This window comes from Lepidochelys kempii, chromosome 17, assembly GCF_965140285.1.
Source record: "Lepidochelys kempii isolate rLepKem1 chromosome 17, rLepKem1.hap1, whole genome shotgun sequence".
Classification (NCBI taxonomy): domain Eukaryota; kingdom Metazoa; phylum Chordata; order Testudines; family Cheloniidae; genus Lepidochelys; species Lepidochelys kempii.
This window is the reverse complement of record NC_136396.1, coordinates 38,020-65,526: the sequence shown is the minus strand read 5'-3', so window position 1 is coordinate 65,526 and position 27,507 is coordinate 38,020. Positions and strand designations below refer to the sequence as shown.

The window sequence follows — 27,507 nt, the reverse complement described above, 5'->3', positions numbered from 1 at the left end:
AACCTTTGTACATAGTTAGTGATTTGTATATATGCATACATGGAAGAAAACTGAAGTTTGATATGGTAGAATAATGAAGTGAACAGTAACCTGTACCTTCCAGAATCGGGAGGTAGAATGTGTGGATCTTATTCAGATGGAATGGAATTTTTAGAAGTGAAGTTTGTCAAACTAGGAAGGTGGGGCTAGGCAGACTAGAACAAAAAAGCAGTGGGTCACTTATGCTATAGTTAAGATTAAGACCATCTTTCCGTTCAAAGTTCAACTCTAACTGGTTGACTCCTGTAAAATTTAATGACCACTTAACACCCTTTTAAACCACCTAAACCTATACCTTCCCTTACCCATCATTAAATCCACAGACTGCTCTCATATCCCTTCTTACTATTGACCATACCCATGAAAAGTCAACCCCAGCACCCTGCTACTGACATACCCTACACAACTCTCTATTGAAATGATGCAGACTGGAACCTCAAGTTACACATTCGCCTCTTTCATTTGATCCTATGCATGGGGGCACAGAGCCAGATACACTCATATCAAAATCACACCTCTGCATTCCTCAAACAAATCCACAGATCTCCTTATATCACAAACGCACCTGTACCAATCAGCCTGACCTATTGCTTCCACTTTTCAGTACCTCTATACCTAAAACATGTAGACAATTGCCAAGGGCTCCTTCCAGCTCCAGAGGGGAAGAGTTACAGTTGCATGGGCATTTACCTTAACTTTGTATTTCCTTGTTTTCACAAGTTTGAGTTTTGCTGAACTTGATGTTCTGGAAACTATCACTGAACAACCTTAACTCTGTGTTAATGAAGATTTTTACTATTTAATACGAATCTGATTTTCACTCCCAAGTTTATTCTGAAGGAGTTTTGTTTCTTACTTGTGTGTGTCTTCGACCTACCACATCTATAAACTCACCCACATTCAGCTTTTCACTTGGGACTGTACAGGATTTTCATTTCCAAAGTATAAGACATCTGTGTATTTGATATAGAATGAATTTTAGGTACAAGCCCAAGATAAAGAATGAACCGTTCAGCTTTTTTAGCCCTCTACTCTTTACAGCATCACTGTCCTGAATGTTACATCAAGAGAGCAATGTTGCAGTTACAATTAGTTACTAGTAGTTAGTCAAAAAAACACACTAAGGCCTTGTCTACACTGCCACTTTACAGCGCTGCTCGGGTTTATTTCTCCAAATTTTTTGAGCAATAAAATATAGAGAGGTGTGAAAAAACATCCCCCTGAGCACTGCAAGTTTCAGCGCTGTAAAGTGGAAGTGTAGCCAGTGCACCAGCGCTGGGAGCCGCACCCCCAGCGCTGGGAGAGCTACTCCCCTTGTGGAGATGGGGAGGGGGTTATAGCGCTGGGAGAGCGTTCTCCCAGCACTGGTGCTGCAACTACACAGCCACGTTAAAGCTCTACCGTGGCAGCGCTTTAACGTTGCTAGTGAAGATACGCCCTAAGATAGTGTTTGAAGACAGATACTAAACACTACAAAGAGTTTTTAGCAGCTTGGCTTTGGAGCCAACACAAATGAGGCTATTCTTCCTTTTTTTAAGTGTATTTTTTTATGAAAGTCATAAACACCCATTTTATACAAATCAACATAGCAATATACATTTCCAAAACATTGCAACAAGTGCATTAACCTTTTAGTTCTAATTTCTCTTAGCATAAGTCACCTTCTTCACATTTGTCAAATGCCAGGTGAGTTATAAACCATAATATCAAATGTATCAACAGATATTCAACTAAATAAATCACATCCCATACTACTATACATTATGAATGACATACAACAGATGAATTGCCAATCTTGGTTTCAGTTGTCCAAATGTCTGTTTCTCTTTTTTCTTGGTTTTAAGTTCTTCACTTTATTTAGAAAACAATAAGTCTGATATTCCATATATTGTATAACCAGTTGTTGTGGGAGGAATGGAGACAAAGAGATTCACACTTCAATAAGTATGATGAGTAAGGAGGGGGCACACTCATACTTCAAGCTCCTATTCTAGTCCATTTTCCTTCTATCAAAAAAGAGTTGCTTACCTTGTAAATCTGTTTCTCCAAAGAGGATCTCTAACAGAACTCTTGCTCCTGGGCCTTAGTTCCTTAGTGCAAGGCTAGAAGAACTCTCCCTAGCTCTTAAGACAGTTTTGACCATCAAGGGCAGCATTACCAGGGTGGATCACTGGCTCAGGCTGACTTCCTGAATATTCCAAGTAGTTCCTTCAACTGAGCAGGAGATAATGCTCCCAGAAAGAAAAGATGATCAACTAGCAAAAGATACTACCAGAGAAAAAGGGTATAAAAAAGTACCTCTCAGAATTATGGGATGAGGTGTTTGTGGTGAGAGAATTCACCTAGATAATATCTTTAGAGAAGCAAAATTATAAGGTACGCTCAGTAAGTCCAGGATTCACATTCTGGCAGACTAAGAAATATCCACACGGAAATGAGATATCCAAAAGGAAATGTAAGCAAATGAGCAAAACCAACATGACCAATGCCAATAGGGCAGACAAAGAGGAAAGTATGAATTTAGATACCTCTCAAAATGCCTACATTATAATATATAATCATAAGTATAAATTATCTAACTGAAAGTAAGGGACATCCTATAACAAAACAAAACAAAACTTTTTTGGTGGGGTGGGTGGTGAGAGTTTAACCTCCCTTACCTTATTGCAGGGGGGTGGGGAGGGGGACTTTTTGGCCTAAGGGCCACATCTGGTGGGAAAATTGTATGCAAGGCCATCACTGTAGGGCTGGAGCAGGGGGTTAGGTTGTGGGAAGGGGTACGGTGTGCAGGAAGGGGCTCAGGGCAAGGGGTTGAGGTGCAGGAAGGGGCTCAAGGCAGGGGAGCAGGAGGGGGTGTGGAGTGCAGGAGGTGGCTCAGCGCAGGGGATTGGGGTGCAGGAGGGATGCGGCGGGGGCTCAGGGCAGGATGGGTGAGGCAGGAGACTTCACACCAGTATGAAATGCAATTAGGCATCCACTAAGATATGATCCTCTATGGTGCTGGTATCAAATGAAGCAAAAATTGTGTTGATTTTCTAATGGTTTTAGTCCTCCCAGGGATCTTTTAAGATCAAGCATATGGAGAAAGGTCTCTCTGGAATGGGCAGGCAGGTGTGGGAAGAACGTTGGCAGGCCAATAGGATCGTTAGTGTGGAACTCCAATACCACACTGGAGAGAACACTAACTCTGCAGCACCACTTTATCTCAGGAAAGACTGGTATAACTTGGTCATTAGACCAAAGTCATTGCCACCAGCAAAATGACTGCATGTAAAGAACTTGAGCTCATAGGAAATAAGTGGTTCTAAAAGAACTTTGATAAGCTTTGTCAAGGCCACACTAATATCCCATGACCAAGGGCTTTTTATTGGGGGTGGTGTTAAGAGACTTCTACTAAGAGACAATAAACTGAAATAGATGTGACAGTGATAGATGTGACAATATCCTACATTATCCTGAACAAACCTTATGGAATTAAGATGAAATTTACTAAATTAAGTTAAACCTCACTGAATTACAGTTAATACCTTTGGGGAACATTGTACTAAAAATGTAATTATATATGTGTTGTTAGGACATTGTATGTACCTTCTCTAGCAGGGAGTAGGGATGCTAATGTACTTTCCTCCATTATCAGCCCGTCGAAGCCACCCACCCAGAGAGATATGCATACAGTTGTTTAAACTAGGACCAACAAAGAAAGGGTTTGGGGACAAATAGCCTGTTTTTTAAACTGGCTCATGGGCTTCTTCCTGATCCAGCAAATGGACAGGACGCCTGGTCCACGGAGGGCTCCAATCCTTAGGGTAGGGTTGGAAGTTCTGTGCCTGCCAGACTCCATGTTAGAGTTGTGTAGGTGTCTTTATTATTTTTAATGTTTTCTCTATAATGCTTTTTACCTTAAGAATAAAGTAGGTTTGCATAGAAAGAACTGTAGAGAACTTATAAATAGGGCTGTCAATTAATCGCAGTTAACTCTCACGATTAAGTCAAAAAAATTAATCGCGATTTTAAAAAAGTAATCGCAGTATTAATCACACTGTTAAGCAATAGGTTTAAGTTACATTTATTAAATATTTTTGGATGTTTTTCTACATTTTCAAATATATTGATTTCAATTACAACACAGAATAGAAAGTGTACAGTGTTCACTTTATATTATTTTTATTACTAATATTTGCACTCTAAAAATGATAAACAAAATAAACAGTATTTTTAAATTCACCTAATGCAAGTACTGTAGTGCAATCTCTTTATCATGAAAGTGCAAGTTACAAATGTAGAATTTTTGTTACAGAACTGCACTCAAAAACAAAACAAAGTAAAACTTTAGTGCCTACAAGTCCACTCAGTCCTACTTCTAGTTCAGCCAATCACGAAGACAAAAGTTTGTTTACATATACGGGACATAATGCTGCCTGATTATTTACGTCACCTGAAAGTGAGAACAGGCATCCACAAGGCACTTTTGTAGCGAGCCTTGCAATGTTAAAACATTCGTATGCCCCTGCATGCTTCGGCCACCATTCCAGAGGACATGTTTCCATGCTGATGATGCTCGTTTAAAAAAAATGCATTAATTAAATTTGTGACTGAACTCTTTGGGGAAGAATTGGATGTCTCCTGCTCTGTTTTACCCGCATTCTGCCATATATTTCATGTTATAGCAGGTTTGGCTAATGACCCAGCATATGTTGTTTCTTTTAAGAACACTTTCACTGCAGATTTGACAAAACGCAAAGGTGGTACCAATATGAGATTTCTAAAGATAGTTATGGCACTCAACCTAAGGTCTAAGAATCTGAAGTGCCTTCCAAAATCTGAGAGGAACAAGGTGTGGAGAATGCTTTCAGAAGTTTTTAAAGAGCAACAGTCCAATGTGGAAACTACAGAACCTGAACCACCAAAAAAAAAAAATCAACCTTCTGCTGGTGGCATCTGACTCAGATGATGAAAATTAACATGCATCGGTCCATACTGCTTTGGATCGTTATCGAGCAGAACCAGTCATCAGCATGGATTCATGTCCTCTGGAATGATGGTTGAAGCAAGAAGAGACATAAATCTTTAGGGCACCTGGCACGCAAATATCTTGTGATGTTAGCTACAACAGTGCCATGTGAACGCCTGTTTTAACCTTCAGGTGACATTGTAAACAAGAAATGGGCAGCATTATCTCCTGCAACTGTAAACAAATTTGTTTGTCTGAGCAATTGGCTGAACAAGAAGCAGGACTGAGTGGATTTGTAGGCTCTAAAGTTTTACATTGTTTTATTTTTGAATGCAGGGGTTTTTTTTACATAATTTTACATTTATGAATTCAACTTTCATGATAAAGAAATTGCACTACAGTACTTGCAATGGGGGAATTGAAAAATACTATTTCTTTTATTTTTACAGTGCAAATATTTGTAATAAAAATAAATATAAAGTGAGCACTGTACACTTTGTATTCTGTGTTGTAATTGAAATAAATGTATTTGAAAATGTTGAAAACATCCAAAAATATTTAAATAAATGGTATTCTATTATTGATTAGCAGCACGATTAATTTTTGCACTTGCTTGACAGCCCTGCTTATAACTGTAGCAATTACACCTGTTAGTCTCTGAAAAGAAAGGAAGCAGGTATCCTTGGGCAACTTATCTGTAGTGGGAAATACACAGTGAACACAAGAAACTGTGCAACCTAGAAATACTTTGGGTCAGAAGGGAGAGGGACAGGGATCCACTCAAGACAGCTAACAGCTGACAGCCAGAGTGTGGATGTCCTTACTGGGCCACTAAGCGAAAAATACAGGTGCAGTTGCCCTGAACTGTCTGAACCTTATGACAAAGAGCTGTAGAGTCTAACTTCTGCTAGGGTACAATAACCTGAAATAGCTGCCAAACTTATCTGGATAGTGTTAAGCATTTTTGCACAGGACAAGTAAAAGGGGCCAATTGGGCCTGTATGTACCACACAGCAAACCTTTTTACCTCAAGCTGTAGATGGCCTCTGAGATGCCACAACATAAGCCACCTGCTTGGAAAGTCCATGCTTATGAATTTCTATCATTTCTAGCCAAACTAAAGAGAAGGCTTCCAAGTTGGAAGAGAACAATGTGCTCTACTGAAGTGATGATCTAAGGCCAGTGGCATCAGATTTGGCCACCTGCAACAGGGTTAAGAACTCTCTCTCAGTGGGCTAGTTAGAGGGGACTATCTGGATCAAAACTTTGTCACCCCTAGGGAGACACTGATCTGGAACTCAAAAGTTCTGGGTTCAATTCCTATTTCTGTCAATCTCCTTGTGTGCTCATGGACAAATCACTTAAATATTCTGGATCACATTCTGGCATCCTTAGGTCACATCTACACTACAAACTTTGATTGACAAGTTATGTTGGCATAAAGCCACTGCAGTTTGCATATCACTTGTGCATGCACATACTTGTTTCCTTGCATTGGCACTTCACATACTCACCAGGTGTTTGTGTCAATGTAGTGTGTGGTGCACCATAGGTAGGTATCCTAATGCGAAACTTGCCATTCTCCAGCACACTGCCTTTTGGGAAATTGGTGAGGTAGAAACAAGTTGCACAGGAGTAACAAGCACTTCTGTCTGCCATCTCTGACAGAAGCATGAAGCCCAAACAACTCTGCACTATTGTCATGACTGTTACAAGCAGAGGATGAATGATCCTCTGGCATTTGCAGAGCCATAGTAAGCATTGGGTGACATGAAGATTTTGTGGAGGACAGTTTGCTGTGTGATATAGCAAAAAACAATTCAAGGATGGTGGTGGCATTCACAGAGCAGTTGCAGACCAGAGAGAGTGCTGCTTCTGTGCCCAAGAAACAAGCACTGACTGGGATCACATCATAATGCAGGTTTGGATGATGAGCAGTGGCTGCAGAACTGTCAGATGCAAAAGACCACATTCCTGGATCTGTATGCCAAACTCACCCCAGCCCTCTAGCACAGGGAGACTAGAATGATAGCCGTACTGTCAGCTAAGTGAGTGATGATTGCCTTCTAAAACCTTGCAACACCAGATTGCTACCAGTCAGTAGGACATCACTTTGGACTTGGAAAATCTACAATGGGGGGCCATTAATGGTCTCCTGCTATGCAGGACTGTGACTCGCAGTAACGTGCAGGACATACTGGATGGATTTGCAGCAATGGGGTTCCCAAACTGCAGTGGGATGTTAGATGGCACACACATCCCTATTTTGGCACCAGCCCACCTTGCCACTGAGTACATCAACAGAACAGGCTACTTTTCCAAGATTATGCAAACATTGGTGGATCACCAGAGATGCTCCACTGCTATCCGCACTGGCTGGTCATGGAAGGTGCATGATGCTTGCATCTTTAAGGACACAGAACTGTTCAGAAAGCTGCAAGCAGGGACATTCTTTCCTGACTGGCGGATTACTGTTAGTGATGTTGAAATGCCAACAGTGATCCTGGGGTACCTGGCCTAACCCTGGCTTGTGAAGCCATACACCAGCCACCTTGACAGCACCAAGAAGAGATTTAACTACTGGCTCAGCAGGTGCAGAATGAGACTGAATGCGCTTTTGGTAGACTGAAGGGATGCTGGGGTTGTTTACTCAAGACCGGATATGAATGAGAGAAGTATCCCAATGGTTATAGCTGCCTGTTGCATTCTACATAATATCTGTGAGGCAAAGGGGAAAAAGGTGCTGCTGGGATGGAGGAAAAATGTGGAGTGGCTGTCTGCTGCCTTTGAACGGCCAGACACAAGGGCTATTACAAGAGCTCAATGTGGAGCTATGCAGCTGGGGGAGGCCTTGAAAGGGCATTTCAACAGTCAGCCACAGTAAGATGGGAGGGGCGAACGTGCTCTATCTGCCGTGGAGTTTTGGTGGCTATTAGGAATTGTATGGTGCTTGCTGTACATTTATGAATATAACAGTTTGTTAATGGACTTATTAATTTTCCAGTGCTTTTTGTACATTTACAATTATTACACTGAGTTTTTGTCACTGATCCCATAAGTTTTGTCCACCTGCACAACAAGTAGTGAATGCTTTCAGAAGTGCTAGGCATTCTGCAGCATATGTTGTGAAGTAATAAAGATGAATTATTTACCAAAAAATATTTTTTATTGAGAACCAAAACCAGTGTAAAAAAAAACTAGGGTACAATTAAAAAAAACAAATACAATAAAAACTTCTGAAATAAATTAACAGAACTTAACAAGGAGACAGAACATTCATGTCCTTTTCAGTTCATTTTGGCTACACATAGAGCAATAGTGGCTCTCACACATCAGTGCATGTGAAGCTATGGTTCTCCTTACTGTCCACTGGCGTGGAGTGGTAGGGGTTATGGATGCATTCCCTGATGCCACGTGGAAAGTTGGGGCTGGAGGTGTAGAAAGGTGTAAAATGGAGTTCTCCACTGACTGCAAAGGGAGGTGAACCCATGATTGTTGAACCTGTAGGTCAACCAGAGTCTGCAGCAGTGTTCCCTCTAATTTTTCCCACACATATACAGAATAAATTGTGTGTGACACAGCACCTTCATATTGGTGCACATAACAAAATTAATGTGGTGGGGGTGGGGCCAAGGGGTTCGGAGTGTGGGAGGGGGGCTCAGGGCTGCAGCAGAGGGTTGGGGTGCAGGGGTATGAGGGCTCCGGCTCGGGATGCAGGGATAAGAGTGGGGCTGAGGAGCTCAGGGCTGGGGTGCATAGGGTGAGGGCTCCGCAGTGGGGCTGGGGATGAGAGGTTTGGGGTGCAGGAGGGTGCTCCAGGGCTATGGCGGGGAGAGAAGACTCCCCCCAGCTCTCTCTCCCTGCAGCAGCACCTGGGCTGGGGTGGGAAGAGGTGCCTCTTCCCGGCGCGGCAGCTTGGGGGCTGGGGCTGTGGGCTAGGTACCCCTCCCCCAGCAGGTCTGAGCCGGGGCTGAGTTGCAGGAGGAGTGCCCCGGTCACGCAGGTCCGGGGCTGAGTTGGGGTGCCCCCCTAGGGTGCCGACTCCATGGGTACTCCAGGGCTGGAGCAACCAGAGAGAAAATTATCGGGTGCTGCTCAGCAGCACTCACCAGCAGCCAAGCTACCCCCGCCCCCCAGTGCCTCTCACCTGCCAGCAGCCCCGCTGACTAACTCCTCCCTCCCAGCACCTCCCGCCCCTGCTAACAGCTGTTTTGCAGTGTATAGAAAGCAGCGGGAGGGAGGGAGGGGGAGGAGTGGGGACAGGGCACACTCGGGGGAGGAGGCAGGGAAGAAGCGGGATGCGGGCAGGGACTTGGGGGAAGAGGTGGAGTAGGGGCGGGGCCCGGAGCGGAGGTGGGGGTCATGTACCCCCCTGGTTACAAGGGAAGTGGGCACCTATGGCGCACCCCTCCCCTGGCCGCGACAGGTCAGTGGGGCAGCAGTAAACAGGCTGCTGCATGGCTGCGCAGCTTAAAAGGAACTTAGGTCTAAAGGATTTGTGTTTGCTGATGAAGAAGGCCCATTATGTCCTGGTACATTTCCTTCTCCTATCCACTCTTTCCCTCTCCATACTGTCTGCAACATTCACCCTCCAGGCCCTCTTTTCGTGATCCGATGCAGCACTAGCTTGCAGGATCTCTCTGCACATATCCTCTTCTTTCTCCTCCTTATCATGGTCAGACGTTCCATGGGAGTGTAGGGAGGACCTCTCAACACCACAACAGCAGCAGCTACAGACAAAACATACAGAGGTATTCTGTGTATAACACCAGGAAAAGTGAAAGTTATGTTTCATAACACCCTTCCCTTGGCTCCCTTAAAGTTTTAAACAAGGAATGGTTATTGACACTTCAGCCTGGGAGTGCCTGTGCACAGCAGTGCTCACCAGCCCCAGCCCCAGCCATGGTGAGTATGGCCGAGCAGAGGCATTGGAGGGGAAGGGAATTCGGTTGCACAAAACAAATTTTCAGCCTCTGTTGCCCTACACTTATGCCCATGGAAAAGGCATGGAAAAGGCACGGTGGTAATTTTAGCTGATATCTCACTCCTGAGGGTAACATAGGCACAGACAGCACAGCTGCTGCTGGTGTACTGAAGCTGCCTGGCCCCACATACACTAGCCTTTGCTGCAGTGGTGATTGCCAAAGTCGCGGACTGGTATGGGAAAGTATCTTACCATAGAGGAAGAAATAAGGCTGACATCCCTAGAAACTGTCAAGAGAGAATTGCTGAGTGCCCTCACAAAAGTTTCATTGAGATCTCTCTGGAGAATTCCAGGAATGTCTGTGTACATAAACAAACTGATCCATATGCCACCCTCCACCCTTAAATCTACGGGGCAATGAACAGCAGATAACAGCTCTACCTTTCTTTTTTTTGGACAGTTACCACTTCTAGTATAAGTAAATTAAACGTCACTACTTGGGTCCTGTTAAGTTGGGATGGGGCACCATTTGTACATTTAAACATTGTAATGGGAAATGCATTCACACACTTACCTAAGGTTCCTTCCCCTGCATCAGACTCGCCTGTGCTTAGCTGCTGGGACTGATGAGACTGCAGTGGAGTCTCTTACAGATCCTGGCTTGAGGCTTAGCTTGACCCTCAGGTCACATGTCCCTCATCCTCCTCACCATTCACAGCAGGGGTTTGTCTCTCTGGCTCCACCGAGGTATCCATGGTGCTCTGCAGTGTGCTGGTGAGGTCTCCGCCAAGTCTGACATGGAGCTCATTGTACAAGCAGCAGGTCTGCATCTTAGCACTAAATCAACTGTTGGCCTCCCTGGCCTTCTGATATGCCTGCTGCAGTTCCTTGGCTTTCACGTGACACTGCTGTTGTACCCCTTCTGCTGCATCCCCCGTGCAATCTGCTCATAGATGTCCACGTTTCTACATCTGCTCCATAGCTGATCCAATACCCATACCTCCTGTCTACTTCAGGCAGGAACACATCTGGAGCATGTAGCCAGCGTGATCGGTTGGGCAGCTGCACACAACACGGGAGGGCTGCAAGGTGTGTTCGCCAAGCTGGGCAATCAGGAAAATGCATTTCAAAAATATGCAGAGTGGCTTCCATTCTCTGTATCCCCTGGGCAGTGAAGTTCACAACTGTGACCAGAGGGGGTCAGTGTCAGGCATTGTAGTACAGTTGCTAGAGGACAGTCTACATTAGCAGTACATCAACCACCCCATGGCTTAACGCCTTTCAGGGAGGTGGTTTTACTGCATCGCTGTATTGGGGCATATACTTGGCAGGAGACAAATTTAAGCATACACATGGACAGCTAGGTTGACACTAGGCCGCTTACATTGACTTAATTTTGTAGTGTAGACCCGGCCTCTCTCACACTGAGTAACACCTAACTCCATGAGCGGCCCCTCTGAAATCAATGGGGGAGTAGGAGTTGGAAGAACTGTATCCTGCAGAGCAGTGATTCTAAGGGTGTGTCTTCACAGCAGTTAGCTCAAGTTATAAATCTAGTGTTACCCCTAACTCCTGTCCACACACAAAAATTTCTAACTCACATTAAGTGGTGCTTTAAACTCCAGCTAGAAGGCCTTTTGGGATGTGTTAATGCTCCAGCGATGCTGATACTGGAGCTAGTAATGCAGTGTGGATGCAACAGCAAACAACAATTCATCAGCCGCTAATCCAACAACTGTGCTGCTAATTAATCACTCTGTTTAACTCCAGTATTGTTTTGAAGCATGTCTGCAATAATTCAAGTGGTACTAACTCAAGATAACTGATGATGTGAAGACAAGCCCTAGGAGGATATAAAGGTTATTGTAGATAACCAAGAGAATATTAGCTCCCAGTAAAATACTGCAGCTAACATGATCTTTGGATGAGTAGAAGGGAAGCGATAATACCTTTGTATACAGCACTCTGAAACCTACCAAAATAGTGTGTCCTTTTCCAGCACATGCACTTTCAAAGTTATGTTGAAAAACGGGCGAAAGATCACAGGAGAGCTACAAAAAAAAAAAGTGACTCTGGAAAGCACTCTTTACAGAAAGAAAAGGAGTACTTGTGGCACCTTAGAGACTAACCAATTTATTTGAGCATAAGCTTTCGTGAGCTACAGCTCACTTCATCGGATGCATACTGTGGAAAGTGTAGAAGATCTTTTATACACACAAAGCATGAAAAAATACCTCCCCCCACCCCACTCTCCTGCTGGTAGCAGCTTATCTAAAGTGATCACTCTCCTTACAATGTGTATGATAATCAAGGTGGGCCTTTTCCAGCACAAATCCAGGGTTTAACAAGAACGTCAGGGGGGGGGGGCGGGGGGGAGGAAAAAACAAGGGGAAATAGGTTACCTTGCATAATGACTTAGCCACTCCCACTCTCTATTCAAGCCTAAGTTAATTGTATCCAATTTGCAAATGAATTCCAATTCAACAGTTTCTCGCTGGAGTCTGGATTTGAAGTTTTTTTGTTGTAATATCGCAACTTTCATGTCTGTAATCGCGTGACCAGAGAGATTGAAGTGTTCTCCAACTGGTTTATGAATGTTATAATTCTTGACATCTGATTTGTGTCCATTTATTCTTTTACGTAGAGACTGTCCAGTTTGACCAATGTACATGGCAGAGGGGCATTGCTGGCACATGATGGCATATATCACATTGGTGGATGTGCAGGTGAACGAGCCTCTGATAGTGTGGCTGATGTTATTAGGCCCTGTGATGGTGTCCCCTGAATAGATATGTGGGCACAGTTGGCAATGGGCTTTGTTGCAAGGATAGGTTCCTGGGTTAGTGGTTCTGTTGTGTGGTATGTGGTTGCTGGTGAGTATTTGCTTCAGGTTGCGGGGCTGTCTGTAGGCAAGGACTGGCCTGTCTCTCAAGATTTGTGAGAGTGCTGGGTCATCCTTCAATCTCTCTGGTCACGTGATTACAGACATGAAAGTTGCGATATTACAACAAAAAAAATTCAAATCCAGACTCCAGCGAGAAACTGTTGAATTGGAATTCATTTGCAAATTGGATACAATTAACTTAGGCTCGAATAGAGACTGAGAGTGGCTAAGTGATTATACAAGGTAACCTATTTCCCCTTGTTTTTTCCTACCCCCCCAGACGTTCTTGTTAAACCCCGGATTTGTGCTGGAAATGGCCCACCTTGATTATCATACACATTGTAAGGAGAGTGATCACTTTAGATAAGCTATTACCAGCAGGAGAGTGGGGTGGGGGGAGGTATTTTTTCATGCTTTGTGTGTATAAAAGATCTTCTACACTTTCCACAGTATGCATCCGACGAAGTGAGCTGTAGCTCACGAAAGTTTATGCTCGAATAAATTTGTTAGTCTCTAAGATGCCACAAGTACGCCTGTTCTTTTTGTGGATTCAGACTAACACGGCTGCTACTCTGAAACTCTTTACAATGAAAAACTTAAGCAGCTCAATCTAGTTAGCTTATCAAAGAATATTAGGAAGCAACACAATCCCCAGCTAAATACCTAGAAACAGAGAGGACATACCACATATTACCACATATACACATACCACATAAATTGTAGCAAAAAAGGTCATAACACCCCATAGCTAGAAGTCAGAGTTAGAAAAATGTAACTTTTTAACAATTAGTTTAAATAATAACACAGCCACAAGGAAAATGGTAAATTCTCCATCATTTAGAGTCTGTAAAGCAGGAATCCTCTAGTTCAACCACAAGTTATTGAGCTTGATAGGGTTTACTTACATAGCAGGGAAGAATAATTCCCTTAACTAACAGGTATTATTAGGTAAAGTTCCAAGGCCCATGTGATACAGGAAGTCAGATTAGATTAACATATAGTTCCTCTCTGGCCTTAGAAAAAAAATTAAAAAAAATCTATTAAACTTTTAAGTGTTTACTACACTTTCGTACTTCACAGAGGTTGTAATGAGGATATATTGATGTGTGAGGTACTCTGATATTATCGCAAGGAACAAGAACACATTATAATAGCAAGGGAAATATTTGTTTGTAGAGGTAAAACCATTATCTTCCAGGTCTGTTCCTGCAGGAGCCAGTTCCAGTAGCACATTGCCCTCATCTTCTGGTGGAACAATACTCAAGGAGGGAATAATGTGGGGGGGGGATCAGGTGTCAAGCTACCAAGGTAAACTTGCTGTCAAAGGAGACAGCTCCTGGCAAAAGTTCCAGCATGAGGCTACTTGGAGAATGACTCTCTCACCTTCCCCCACCACCTCCAATCCAGTGTTACTAGGGAAAGAGTAGTTCTCTAGCTTCTTCCTCTCACACCCTAATCAGCAGCACTGTCCCCCAACTCCTTCAGCTGGCTCATTTGGTCAAGACATACAAAGGGCTGAATTTTTTCTTAACTAGTTATGGTGTCTCAACTTGGCCTCTGTCCTGTTCTGTCCTGCTCAGGAGGTCAAAGCAGCAATCCAAATCTTTCCCTTTGATCAGGAAGTGGAGGCGTGGGCTGAAGACAAAAAACTATCTAGAATTTAACAATTTATATTTTTTGTGGGAGGGATGAGACATTATGTGGAAGAGGTGTTCTAGTAATCTAAGCACAGGTCAGAGCCAGAGACCCTTCAACTCATCTCTCAGGTTGAGACAAATTCCCTTTCTGACAATGGACAAATCACTTCTGAGTCAGTTTCCCCATCTGTAAAACGGGGATAATTACTCACAGGAGCAATACTGGAAGATTGTTTATTGGGGGGGAGGGGGGTTTAACACCTCCTAAGTCTGGAAACCTATTCTGGGGTAAAATACTTACCATTCCACTTCATTTTCAGAGTGTAGTCAGAAGGCATAACCACCCTTAAAGCAGCCCATTCTTTGTCTCTTTAGATTTCATGTCATTCTCTTACTACAGAAGGGCCAACTCTGCTATAGTTAAGATTAACAACATCTTTTTGTTTAAAAAATGACAAGTTCTAAAATCCACGATTGCTTGGACTGCCTTGAAATTTAGTGTGCCTCATGGGAACACAGGATAGGGTTACTTATCCAAATTCAGGGTCATATGAGCAAGAGGTTCCTGCGTCCCCAAGGGAGCAGGACAGGAAAGGAGGGCCAATAGAAAAAACAAACAAAACCCCAAACCAGCTTTTCCTCAAGGTTGACAGATTCTACCAATTTTTTTTGCCCACAGTTGGGGATCAAACCAGGGCCCTGCTCCTGGCACAATGGTCTCAATCACCCCACCCTTACTCCAGCTAGTGCATGGCACTCACTACCCCTTTGAGAGAACAAAATTTAATATATTATTCAAGAAAAGAGTTCAGCTCTCTAAATAGGCACAACCCTAATTTTCCTACAGTCTCATGCAAAACTAGGAAACACAGCTAAGAGTTAATGTACACCCCATACAACCATAACTCTGTCCTCCTGGATCTGGCAAGAACCAGTGTGAATTATCTGCACAAACTCCAGCTGCATTCACTGTGTTAGATGTAGCAGTATTGAATGGTGGAAGAATTAACTGGAGTGGCTTGGAAGAGTTTCGATTGTGATATGAGAGCTGGTGGCCCTGAGTATGTATGAGAGAGCTTCTCTTCCTGACCCCAGTGTGTGTGATCAAAGGAAAGAGGTGCATGTGAACACAGAGATCCAATATCCTTCATTTCAATACTGTATTGTGTAGGTTGTGTCAGCAGTGGGGCACAGAAATCTTCTTGGTTTTGCCATGGGGATCTGTCAGCAATTCAGTGAGAGATGAGTGTTGTGTGTGGGTTTAATGAAAGGTTAGTCTATAAGGCTGTGTATAAGGATGAAGGGGTTGAAAGAACTGCAAGATTTAGTAGATGTGGTGTTCTCTCCGTATATGAGTGTGGGGAGCTCCTGTTCAGCACAGGACAAAGCTGTGTGGGCATGTACCTTAACTCTTTATTTCTTTGTTTTCACAAGTTTGAGTTTTGCTTAACTTTATGTTAAGCACATAAAGAGGCACACGCTACCGCCAAACAACCGTAATTCTGTGTTAATGAAGTTTGCCATTTAAATGTCCTAAAAAAAAAAAAAGAGAGATGACAGTGGTCATTCAGATACTTTTAATTTTCATGTAGGTGTGCAGTTCTCTGAGACACTCCTGGACAAATAATGAGAGCACTTAGCTCTTACAAAGCGTTTTTCATCAGTAAATCTCAAAGAGATTGCAGAGATGAGGAAACTGAGGCACCGAGCGGGGTGAAGTGACTTGGTCAAAATCACCCAACAAGCCAGAGGCAAAGCCGGGAATACAGCTCAGGTTTTGAGTCCCAGACTGCTATTCTTTTCACTAAGTCACACAAATGCTATGTGATTAATAAGAGCCCCCCAAACCTGTGCAATTTTTTGTAGTAGAATGGGGATAATGGTCATGCTTTCAAATGTCTCTAGTGAGTAGTTGCTAATGAAGCCGGTGAGAAAAAACTCAGACATTATCCATGTCCCAAGAACTTGACATTTTTATTATGTGGTGGTTATAGTAACTTTAAGCATATGAGAAAAAAAAAAAACTAGTGTCTCTCTCTCCGTCCTTCCCCCCCCACTATTCCCCCACAACATATAGCCCCCCTGCTACTGTTTCCAGTTCACCCTCCCCCTTCCATCCCATTAAACTATCAGCGTTTTAGAAGCTTGGTGCACATAAAAAAAAGTTGGTAAATTCTGTGTACTTAAAGACAACCTGTTTTTTTCAGGGGGAGGGCCTTTGTTTAAGGAACATTTTGCATAAATGACCCCAAATTTGGATCACTAATCCTACCCTACATCCCATAAAGCACAGCAGATTTCAAGATAGGTCAGCTCACATGCAGATTTTGGAACATTTATAAATACTGTTCTTTGAAAAACTCACTCTTACCACTCTGTTATAATATTTATGAAATTAGTCACCAGTGACTGCTTTTCTATATGCATCTCTCCACCACAGGATAATTCTGAAGCCATAGGAGGCTCAGAGACATGTGAAGTAGCCCATTCATCTCAATGTGATAGTCTCAGTTGAATGAGACCTGGTCTACATCAAAAAGTTAGGTCAACCTACTTTGTTGCTCAGGGGTATGAAAAATCCATATCCCTGAGCAACGTAGTTAAGCAGACCTAACCCCCAGCGTAGATATCCCTAGGTCAATGGAAGAATTTTTCCATCGACATAGCTACTGCCTCTTGGAGAGGTGGATTACATACCCTAGCAGGAGAACCCCTTGCACTGGTGTAGGTAGCATCTACACTGAAGTACAGCTGTGTCACTGTAGTGTTTCAAATGTAGACAAGCCTTGAGAAAACACCCCATGAAAATTAATACAGAAATTAATACTCATCCCCATATGCACCCTTCTCAGTGTATCTTTCCCTCCCCCGAGCCCCCAAACCCCTCTCATCTCCCCGACCACTCATCCCCAAAATCCCTGTCCCCTTTATGTAGTCCTAACCCCCTTTCACCTCTATTCCTCCCAGTTCTCCACTCTCTAAAATGCCCCTCCTCTGCCAGTAACCATTTGCATATATAATTTAAAAATATATACATATTTTGATTACAGCCACCAAAAATACCCCACCCCCTCCCACCAAGAAAGAAATTTTAGCAATATGCCCTCTGAGCTTTTCCAGACTTTTGCCTACTGCAAGAATCCAACTGACAGTAGCTGGCTGGGTCTGGGTCAAAGGACTACTGCTTATTCTCAAGCCATCCAGCTGGTGTGAAACTTTCAAAGCTAAAAACCTTGTCGGCCCACACATGCTCAGTGGAATCGGTTTGATGCAATGCCACGCATGTCAAATGCTGATGCGCCTCACTGAAGAACCACTCTTTGGCTAATAACGTAATTTGATTTCTCCCAAACGGCTAGTGGGTGGCATGTATTCTGTTGGGGTAACTTCCAAGCATTTGAGACCCTGGTATAATGATCTCAGCCCTGGTTTAAGCTCTATCTATGCACACAACTCATTGCCAAAACATGTCAGCTTTAAGAAGAGCTGTTATTTTCCCAGGGGCTAAATCTCAGGAACCCTTTGTTCAAAGGGCCCCAATTTGGTTCACTGACCAAACTCCATGCCTCCATGAGGCAGACAAAATTTCAAAGCAATCTGAGTGGATTTTAGAGCACTTAGAAGAGTCTAGTTTTAAAGACAGGTTTCAGAGTAGCAGCTGTATTAGTCTGTATTCGCAAAAAGAAAAGGAGTACTAGTGGCACTTTAGAGACTAACCAATTTATTTGAGTAGAAGCTTTCGTGAGCTACAGCTCACTTCATTTTAGAGCACTTAGAAGAGTCTAGTTTTAAACAGAATGCTTGGTGTTCATCTTAACTATTGCGGAGTTGGTGCTTTACTATAATTTTTTAAAAGAAAATACACACACATGCAAATGTGTGTTGCAAAGGGGATTAGGGGGCTGAACAGTGTTGAGAATAAGGAGCAGGGATTTGAGGTTGCAGTGAGGAGAGGGAGAGGCACGGGTAGGCCTGGAAAAGGGGTTGGGGGCTCAAATCGGGGGAGTGGAAAAGGTGACATGGAGATAAGTGGCAGTGTGAATGGGAAGAATTAGGGTACAGGACATGTGGCAGCCTCACATTCTCCCCCCCTTGTGTGGTCTGCAGGGTCCTTGCCCTTCTAGGGTGGGGAGTCCATGCCCCTCTCCCTGCCCCTTGTGCTAGGTTTGGTCATTTTACCGGTCCAAAAATAACTGGTCAATTGACTGGTCAATACTTAAAACACTAATTTATTAGAACAGTATATATTAAAAAAAAAAAAAAAAAAAGGTGTAAGACTTCATGGTCTCCAATAGTCTTTACCTTAGAAAGATATTTATTCCTAATTACAACCAAAAAGGAACTTAAGTGAGTTATTTTAACTCCAAAAGATACAAAACACAATAAAATTAAGTTCTAAATAATGAAAGAATAGCACCATGATGCAATCAAAACAGTCAGCCTCTGCTTACATCAGGGCATTCTTGCTGAACTATTTGATGGTGCTCAAATAGCTGGTCAACAAACATTAATTGATCAGCTTGCCAAGTCAGTTTTGTCCTTGTGTCAGGAATCGGGGACTGTCCCTCTATGGGCTCTCAGCTCCTCTCCCTGCCCCACATGGGGAGGACAGAATCTGGGGGGACCATAATGCCATCTAATGCTATACTTTCACTTATCCTTCATGAAATCCACCGGCTACACATTTCCCATCTAACTGCTGACCACCCCTGTGTCAGGGCTAGCACTGAAATGAGGCATACTGATTCTCTCTTGCACCTCTTTCCTTTGATCACACATACAGAGGTGGGGGGGGGGATGAGCCCCCCTCACAGGAGTACCCCCCCATATTGCCTCATATCACAATCACAGCTCTGCCAAGCTGCTCCAACTAATCCCTCCACTACTCAAAACAGCTATAACTACTACAGTAAATGCAGCAGGAGTGCATGCTGATACTTCCCAGTAGTTCTTGCCTGTACAACCTTAACTCTCCTTCCTTGCAGCTGGCATGTACCTAATCTCTGTATTTCCTGAAGTTCTTACTCAGTATGTTTCTACTAGAATCTCTCTCCTCTGTCCCATTTCTTCAGTCCCTTCATCTACATTTATGAGCATTCCTTTTTTGAGCCGGAAAGGAAAGTCCTTTTGGGACCGCAATTTTTCAGTTTCACTTTCTGTCCCATTCCAAGAAGGCCACCACATTTTAGTGACCTTGCCTCAGGCAAAGAAGGCTGTTTGCAGTTCCCTTCATGTTCCAACAGCCACCTTGCTAGAAGGGATAATTGAGAGTGATGAAAGACACTTCCCTCCTGCAGTATTTGTAACCCTCTCCTGCCTAGAATCAGAGCGTTCCACAAGAATATGCATTGCAATAAAATCATATACAGTAAACACCTATAACACGCAGTAGTTACGTTCCTAGAAAACCGTGTGTTATATACAAATGTGTTATATAAACTGAAGAATAAATGGGAGAAATAGTGTTATGTTCCCAGACATGACAAAGTTGATTTTTTTTTTATTTATTACCTTAAAGACTATGAATTGATGACTTGCTGAAGACAATGATCTAGGTGATGGCTGGGGAATGTTGTTACTGTGGTGAGGATGAAGTAGTAGTGGTATTTTCTGGTTCATGCTCGGCTGATGACTGGAATGCTGAAGTTGATGCGTCTATTGACTGGTGTGTAGAGGGCATGATGTAGTCAGTGATGAGACTCTGCTTTGCCTGACTCAGCAATGACTTGTACAGCTCATGATAGGGCCGTTTGAATGTTAGGCTCCTGTTCATATTTAGATCTTTCTCCATCAAATTACTTTTGACTTTTTCTATGATTTGTAAATTTTCCCTTAAATAGCCTGCTGTGAGTTTGTTCCTTTTGCTCGTCTTCACTTTCACTGTCAGTGGCCTCATGCATCTCCACTAACCTTCTCCTCAGTCAGCTCCTCCTGATGTGAGTTTATCAATTCTTCCACTTCAGTTTCCTCCATATCTGAGAATCTCTCACCCCCAACATTCCTGGCCATCTGCATTATCTCCCTAACCAACTTGTGTACTGTGGGGAAGCCAGTGAAATTATTCATCACTGACGGCCACAACTTGTTCCAACAGGCATTGATGTAGGAACAGTGACCTCATCCCAGGACTCCTTGATCCCTTCAATTGCGTGTGCGATGTTACATGAACAGCAAAAGTCTGGTATGCCCATTTCTGAATTTTCCTCCAACACCTCTAGCATCTTCTTGATAGTGCACCTTGTATAACATTTAAATATCTTGATTACGCCTTGATCTAAGGGCTGCAACAATGAAGTGTTGTTAGGTGGAAGGAAAACAACCTTGACATTTTCATTTTACCCTGTAGAGCTTTGGCAGAGTGACCTGGGGCATTGTCCAATAATAACAAAATCTTGAAAGATAAAGTTACAAAACCTAAATAAAGTTCTACCTGAGACATAAAGCATAAAGTAAACCATGCTGTAAACAGTTTAGATGTTACCCAGGCTTTTTTGTTAGACTTCTGCTTGCCTTTCAAGGCACAGGGTTCTGAGCACGGTAAACAAGCATTGGTTTCAGGGTGGATAAAAATCAATGATTTTTTTATTAATCAGATTTTTTGAAAAAAATGCTTTTTGGACGAAAAAACTATCTAAAGATAGTTTTAATTAAGATACATTATAGCTCAAATATATCTCATCATGGAATAAGGATTATAAATTCTAATTCTATAGTATGGGAGAATATATGCAAGTAATGTTTAAGAAAAGTTTTGTAAATGAGTTCCAATAGTTCATGGATGACAGAGCCAATCTTATGGGGTTCCGGGGCTTCTGTATAGATTATTTAGGTTAATCTTTCTATCTACCCAATGGGACTCAGTGCTCAGTCTAGCAGATACCATAAGAGATGCTTAGTTTTGCAGTTCTCAAACTGTGGATTTGTGTCTCCAGAGATAACATGCTTGCTAACAGCAAAAAAGTAAGTAAATAAATAAATACAATAAATAAAGGTGAGAAACAACAGACCTCAACCCTGTTGTCCCTCTGCAAATTTGTGTACACAGTCAATCCCCTACCTCTCTCTAAAAGTGCAAAGTTTCAAAAAGTTCCATGAATAGACGATTGTTGGGGGTGGAATAGATCTGGACAAGGAGAAATAGTCTGGAGATAAATGTGAGAAGGGAGGGACAGGCAGTAGAGACAAAAGTGAAACTGTTTGAGAAGCACATTCCAGAAGTCTGGAGATCTTTCTGAGTGTAGCCTTCATTGATTTGAGATCTACCATACCATTCTCTCACTAGAAGGGAAAACCTATAATGGCAGCAGGCCATAAAAGAGACCCAGTTTGGGAATAAGAACCATTCAAGAAATATATGTTTTCTGATGATGTCTTAAAGAAAGTCACACCAGTGAACTGGTGGAAGTCACTTAAGCACTTGGATTCAGAGACTGTTGAAGTGATCATCTCACTTTTAACAGAAGTAGCTTTTTCTGCCAGTGTAGAAATAATATTTTCTTCCTTTGCACTAATTCATCCCAAACTGAGAAATCATTTGACACCTGAAAAAGCAGGAAAGCTTGTTTTTCTTTTCCAGATTATGAACAAACAGGAAAATGAAAGTGAAGACGACTGAGTTAGCTGCAGAAGCCAATATTTTAAGTTTCTCATGTTGACCTGGCAGACATAGTTATATTTTAAAAAAAAGAAAAATTGACTATTTTAGTTAAAAACAATTTTAACAAAAACAAATCTGATTTTAAAAAACGTCAATGTTTAAATTCAAAAATTCATATGCTTGTTTTGTTAAAATACTGTTTGCTGGGGAAGAAAATAATCCAGAATATGTAACGTTGTTTTAATTAAATAAAACAATTTAAATGTCTGTCTGGTGATGTTCTCCTCCTAATACAGCATGGCAAGAAAACCCTCCAAATATTAATTATTAACCTGCTGAATTGGAGACAGTTCACCTCCCAGTGACTTCATAAATATCTGCTTCAATTACCTTTGGTAAATGAAATAACCAAACAATCATTCATTTTCTGATATAGCTGTAAAAGTAATCTGAAAAGTTTTCAAAATAAATCACTTTAAATTGTATACGGTGTACCTTCTAAAAATGAAACCTACATCTATCTCTGAGTTGTGAAGAATATATATTAAGGTTATAACAACCAACAAGAATGCACTTTTATGTAGAAATCCATGATTAAATCGAGTCGTCCTGACTAGTGATTTAAATCAATTTGATTTAAATCAAATCCACCTGACTGATTTACATTTACAATCCCCTGGTGCATTGGCACAGCGCAGCTTTAAGTCCTGGTGCTGAATGCTCCTGCTGGGTGATGTAGGTTAAGGATGGCATTTGTTTCCAGAACAAAACTTGTTTCATCAGCATTAAAAGCCTGCTGGGGTTTATAATCATTGTCCTCAATAATTTTTGCTAACTCAGCAGGGAAGAGTTCTGCTGCTTGGTGGTCAGCTGATGCAGATTCCCCTGTAAATGTCACATTATGGATGTTAAAGTACTTCCTAAAATTATCAAGCCAGCCACTACTAAATGACATTCTTTTGAATGGTTCACCTTCCTTCTCACACATGGCTGCGTACAATTTCTGTACCTCCTCATTAATGACTGTCCCACAGAGTGGTGCCCGTTTCTGAGTCAGATCTTCAATCCATGTGTTCGAGTCTCTGTTTTATTTAGCTGAACATCTGCCCTCATCATCCTCTTGATGGTAAGACTAGCATTACCTGCAACCATAACATGTGCTCTAACGCTCTCTTTGCCTTTCCTAATGGTGCGAATTGTAGATTCATTCACACCATACTCGTGACCAACCACATTGACTCAGGCACCAGCACGGAGCTTGTCCAGTATCTCTATTTTCTTAGCTAAACTCATCATTTCCCATTTCTTCTCACTTCTCATTCTCTTCTTCTCACTGTTTTTAGGACCGCTACTCCTCTTAGGTGGCATGATGAACGCAAATGATGAGGGTGGTCATAATATAATGTCCAAAAAATTGGTACAACGCAGTGTCAACAACACAAAAGCCACGGGTACAGCTGGACTGAGGAGGGAGCTGAGTCGATGGTTTTCTCACCCGACCTGAGCGGACAGGTCCATATAAGTGTGTGCTATATAAAAACAGTGCGCACAACATAAAAGCGGGTCACTAAATGAAAACCGCATCATGTCAAAAACGCGCTGTATAAACGCACTTTATATAAGGGTTTACTGTAGGTATATTTTGCTTCCTTCTACTTCCCATGTGCTTCTTCTCTGTTACTTTCTACAGCACTTCCCTATGGAGCTCGAGCAAAGCAAACTCATGCAATCTTACGTACAAAACAAGGATACATTCAATTAAATTAAGAGACAGTAAGTTTACAACAAATGAAAAGAAACAGGAATGCTTCAGAAGGGCATACAGATAATCACTGGATAATTGTATGACCACAAGTAAATACTTACAGCTTTGCAAGCTAGAACTGTAAAGATATATCAGATCTTTAGGACATAAAGAAAAGGAGTACTTGTGGCACCTTAGAGACTAACAAATTTATTTGAGCATAAGCTTTCGTGAGTTACAGCTCACTTCATCGGATGCATGCAATGGAAAATACAGTCGGGAGATTTTATATACATAGAGAACATGAAACAATGGGTGTTACCATACACACTGTAATGAAAGTGATCAGTTAAGGTGAGCTATTACCAGCAGGAGAGAAAAAAAACCTTTTGTAGTGATAATCAAGGTGGGCCATTTCCAGCAGTTGACAAGACCTTGTGAGGAACAGTAGGGGGGAAAAATAAACATGGGGAAATAATTTTACTTTGTGTAATGACACATCCACTCCCAGTCTTTATTCAAGCCTAATTTAATTGTGTCCAGTTTGCGAATTAATCCAATTCACAGTCTCTCCTTGGAGTCTGTTTTTGAAGTTTTTTTGTTGTAATATTGCGACTTTTAGGTCTGTAATCAAGTGACGAGAGAGATTGAAGTGTTCTCCGACTGGTTTTTGAATGTTATAATTCTTGACGTCTGATTTGTATCCATTTATTCTTTTACGTAGAGACTGTCCGGTCTGGCCAATGTACATAATAGAACTGCACAAATGAATGGGCCTGGTATAGAGCTTATTCAATTGTCTTTGAAATGTGACTTTGCACCCTAGGAACACAGGAAAAAAATATTTCCTGGGGATCCTTTTCAATTTCACAGAACATGTCCCTTACTCTCATATTATAGGCCGGAACAAGTAATGAGTTCTTTACTAGTTTTTGCAATACCATTCACTCCATGTCAACACATGACCTTCTGATCCCAGTGACTTCAACAATTCAGGTTTTTGTTCTCCAGGCCTGTTTTAGATAGGTCTTAAGTTGAGGCAAACAAAACAATGTGGTATAAGAGATTTGGATCTATTGATATAAAATATTCTCTCCACTTTTTAAAGACATTCAAGCATGTAATGTTTGCTAAAAAAAATCTCTACTATTTAAGTTGGAAGTACAGCTATTGCAACATCGGAACCATTACAGCTAAAAAGAAAAGGATCAGAAATATTGGTAGCATAAACCTATTTTCTTACTCAGAAGAGATGAGTACATCATCCATAAAGCCTATGAAAAATATAAACCAGTGCCTCCTGAACAGAGTTCTAATTACATGAGGAGAATATGCTGGGGCAGGAGGGAGGAAAGACTTAGGATATGTCTACACGACAATCAGAGGTGTAACTGCAGCACATGTAGATATACGTGAGCTAGCTCTGATCTATGACTAAATGTGCTGCAGTCATACCTCTGACTGCGATGTAGACATAAATCTCTGACCTCCAAGACCCCAATCTTGCAAATTCCTACACATGCGTGTAGTCTCACCGAGTTAAAAGAAATCGCTCACATGTGTAATACGTCAAATTGCAGCCAGTGTTGTGCATAGATATCTCTATGTAAAGGTTACTTGATTCCTGAAATTATGGTCTGGATTTTCAAAACACTTAAGTGATTTGGGAGCACATGTTGGCATTAATGTGCCTAAATCACTTGGACATATTGGAAAATCCCACTCTATATACTTTGCATCCTATCATACTCTCTCTCTTTAGAGAGCATAGGTGCTGACTCTATGGGTGCTCCAGGGCTGGTGGAACTGGGCAGGAAAAGGTGGGGTGGGGGTGGGAAAAGGTGGGGGAGGGGTGGGGACTTGGAAAAAGGGGTGTGGGTTTGGGGGAAGGGGTGAGATGGGGGGGTTGAGCACCCATAGGGCCCAGAGGAAGCCAGCACCTGTGAGAGAGAGAGAATCTTTGTGAAATGGGTATGTTTGTTTCCCACACTGATCAGTAACACTTTCAGTACAAACCAATGAAATTAATAGTTGAGTTCTTCATTAGCTTTTAGAAGAGACAGAATTTAAAACAACTGATGATTTAGTTTAGCTCCCTAAATGTTTCAAATTTTTTCCTTGAAGTGATCTGTCAAATTCCAAATATGCATAAGAGAGTAAAATATTTCCTCTAATGTGCATTGTCTTATTATCCTCTGTATTCAGTGCTCTGCCTGTGTGGTTAAGCCCAGCTCCCACTCACCCACCTGACTCTTCACTGTGCACAGACTTCCATATTCAAATAAATAACAGCAAATCATCACATTTGCTTAAAACGGCTAGGATAAAACACCGGGAAGGCTAACTTTACTATGCTAACTTTGAAGTGTTTTATCCTAGCCATTTAAAGCAAATGTGATGACTTGCTGATATTTACTTAACTATGGAAGTCCATGCACCAAAATGAGGTATAAAACTGTTCTGAATCCTTCACTCCTCTTTGCCACCAGCTGTCTGATTTTTAGATCATCTCTATTCCAATTACATTTATCTAAAAGTGAAAGCGTGCAATTAATTTAACAATGGGACATTTAGAAGAATTAAACGATTGCAAATTCAGAACTGATAAAAATTAAATAGTTTTTCATAAAATGCATAATGCAACAGTGGAACTCTGCTACTGAATGGCATTGACACCAAGAATTTAGCAAGATTCTGAGAGACTGGATATTTATATTCGATAAAGAGTATTCAGAGTAATAATAGTAAATACTGAAGATATACTTTTAAAATTTCCTATAAAAACATCAGGCTTCAGGGCCCAAGCTATTCTCTAACTATTAGGCAATTAGCAAAAGTTTTCATGGGGAGCAGATTATCCCACATCTGCCTACTGCAACGTTTCTTGCACCTTCCTCTGAAGCATCTGGTTCTGGCCTCTGTCAGAGAACAGATGTTAGTTTAGATGGACCATGAGTTTGACCCAGTGTGAGAATTACTATGTTACTATAATTCAAGCATCCTGCACATTGCAAAACGAAAGGTAATACCCCAGAAGAAAGGCTGGCACATCTGCCATGCCCATATAGACTCAAAGGGTTGACACCAGAATGGACCATTATGATAATCTATTCTGTCCTACATAACACCAGCCATAACATTTCATTCATTAATTCCTGAAACAAACCCAAAACTTGTATTCAAATTAGGAAAAAAGAAAAGGAGTACTTGTGGCACTTTAGAGACTAATCAATTTATTTGAGCATAAGCTTTCGGATGAAATGAGCTGTAGCTCACGAAAGGCTTATGCTCAAATAAATTGGTTAGTCTCTAAGGTGCCACAAGTACTCCTTTTTTTTTTTGCAAATACAGACTAACACAGCTGTTACTCTGAAACCTGTCATGATTCAAATTAGGGTATATCTTTTAGAAAGACATCTTCCAATCTTGACTGAACCCTATCAAGTGATGGAGAATCCACCACATCCCTTGTTAAATTGTTCCCAAAGTTAACTACCCACACACTCAAAAATTTGCACGTTATTTCCAGTTGATTTTGACTAACTTCCAGCCGCTAGCGCTTGTTACACCTTTGGACGTGTCTATATGGGGAACATTCTGATAGATCTATGCTGATGTAATGCCCCCATGTGGACACTCTGCTCTGGAAAAAGGGACTTTATTCCAGAATAATTACCCTGCTTCCAAAGGTACTTAAATACCAGGTTCAATTCACCTTGTAACCTTCTCTT

At 41.9% G+C, this 27,507-nt stretch overlaps 1 protein-coding gene across 6 annotated transcripts in view; it reads right to left on the bottom strand.

Annotated features, from left to right (window-relative positions):
- CRK (CRK proto-oncogene, adaptor protein) overlaps positions 1-27,507 on the bottom strand; it is a 49,715-nt gene that overhangs the window by 20,365 nt on the left and 1,843 nt on the right. The window contains exon 1 of one of the 6 annotated variants that reach the window (XM_073315698.1): positions 11,891-12,030. The exons of the other annotated variants lie outside the window; for them this stretch is intronic. Coding sequence (XP_073171799.1) covers positions 11,891-11,918 — 28 coding nt within the window. The 5' untranslated portion in view covers positions 11,919-12,030. Of the gene's footprint in view, positions 1-11,890; positions 12,031-27,507 lie in introns of those variants that run through there. 6 annotated transcript variants of the gene reach the window in all.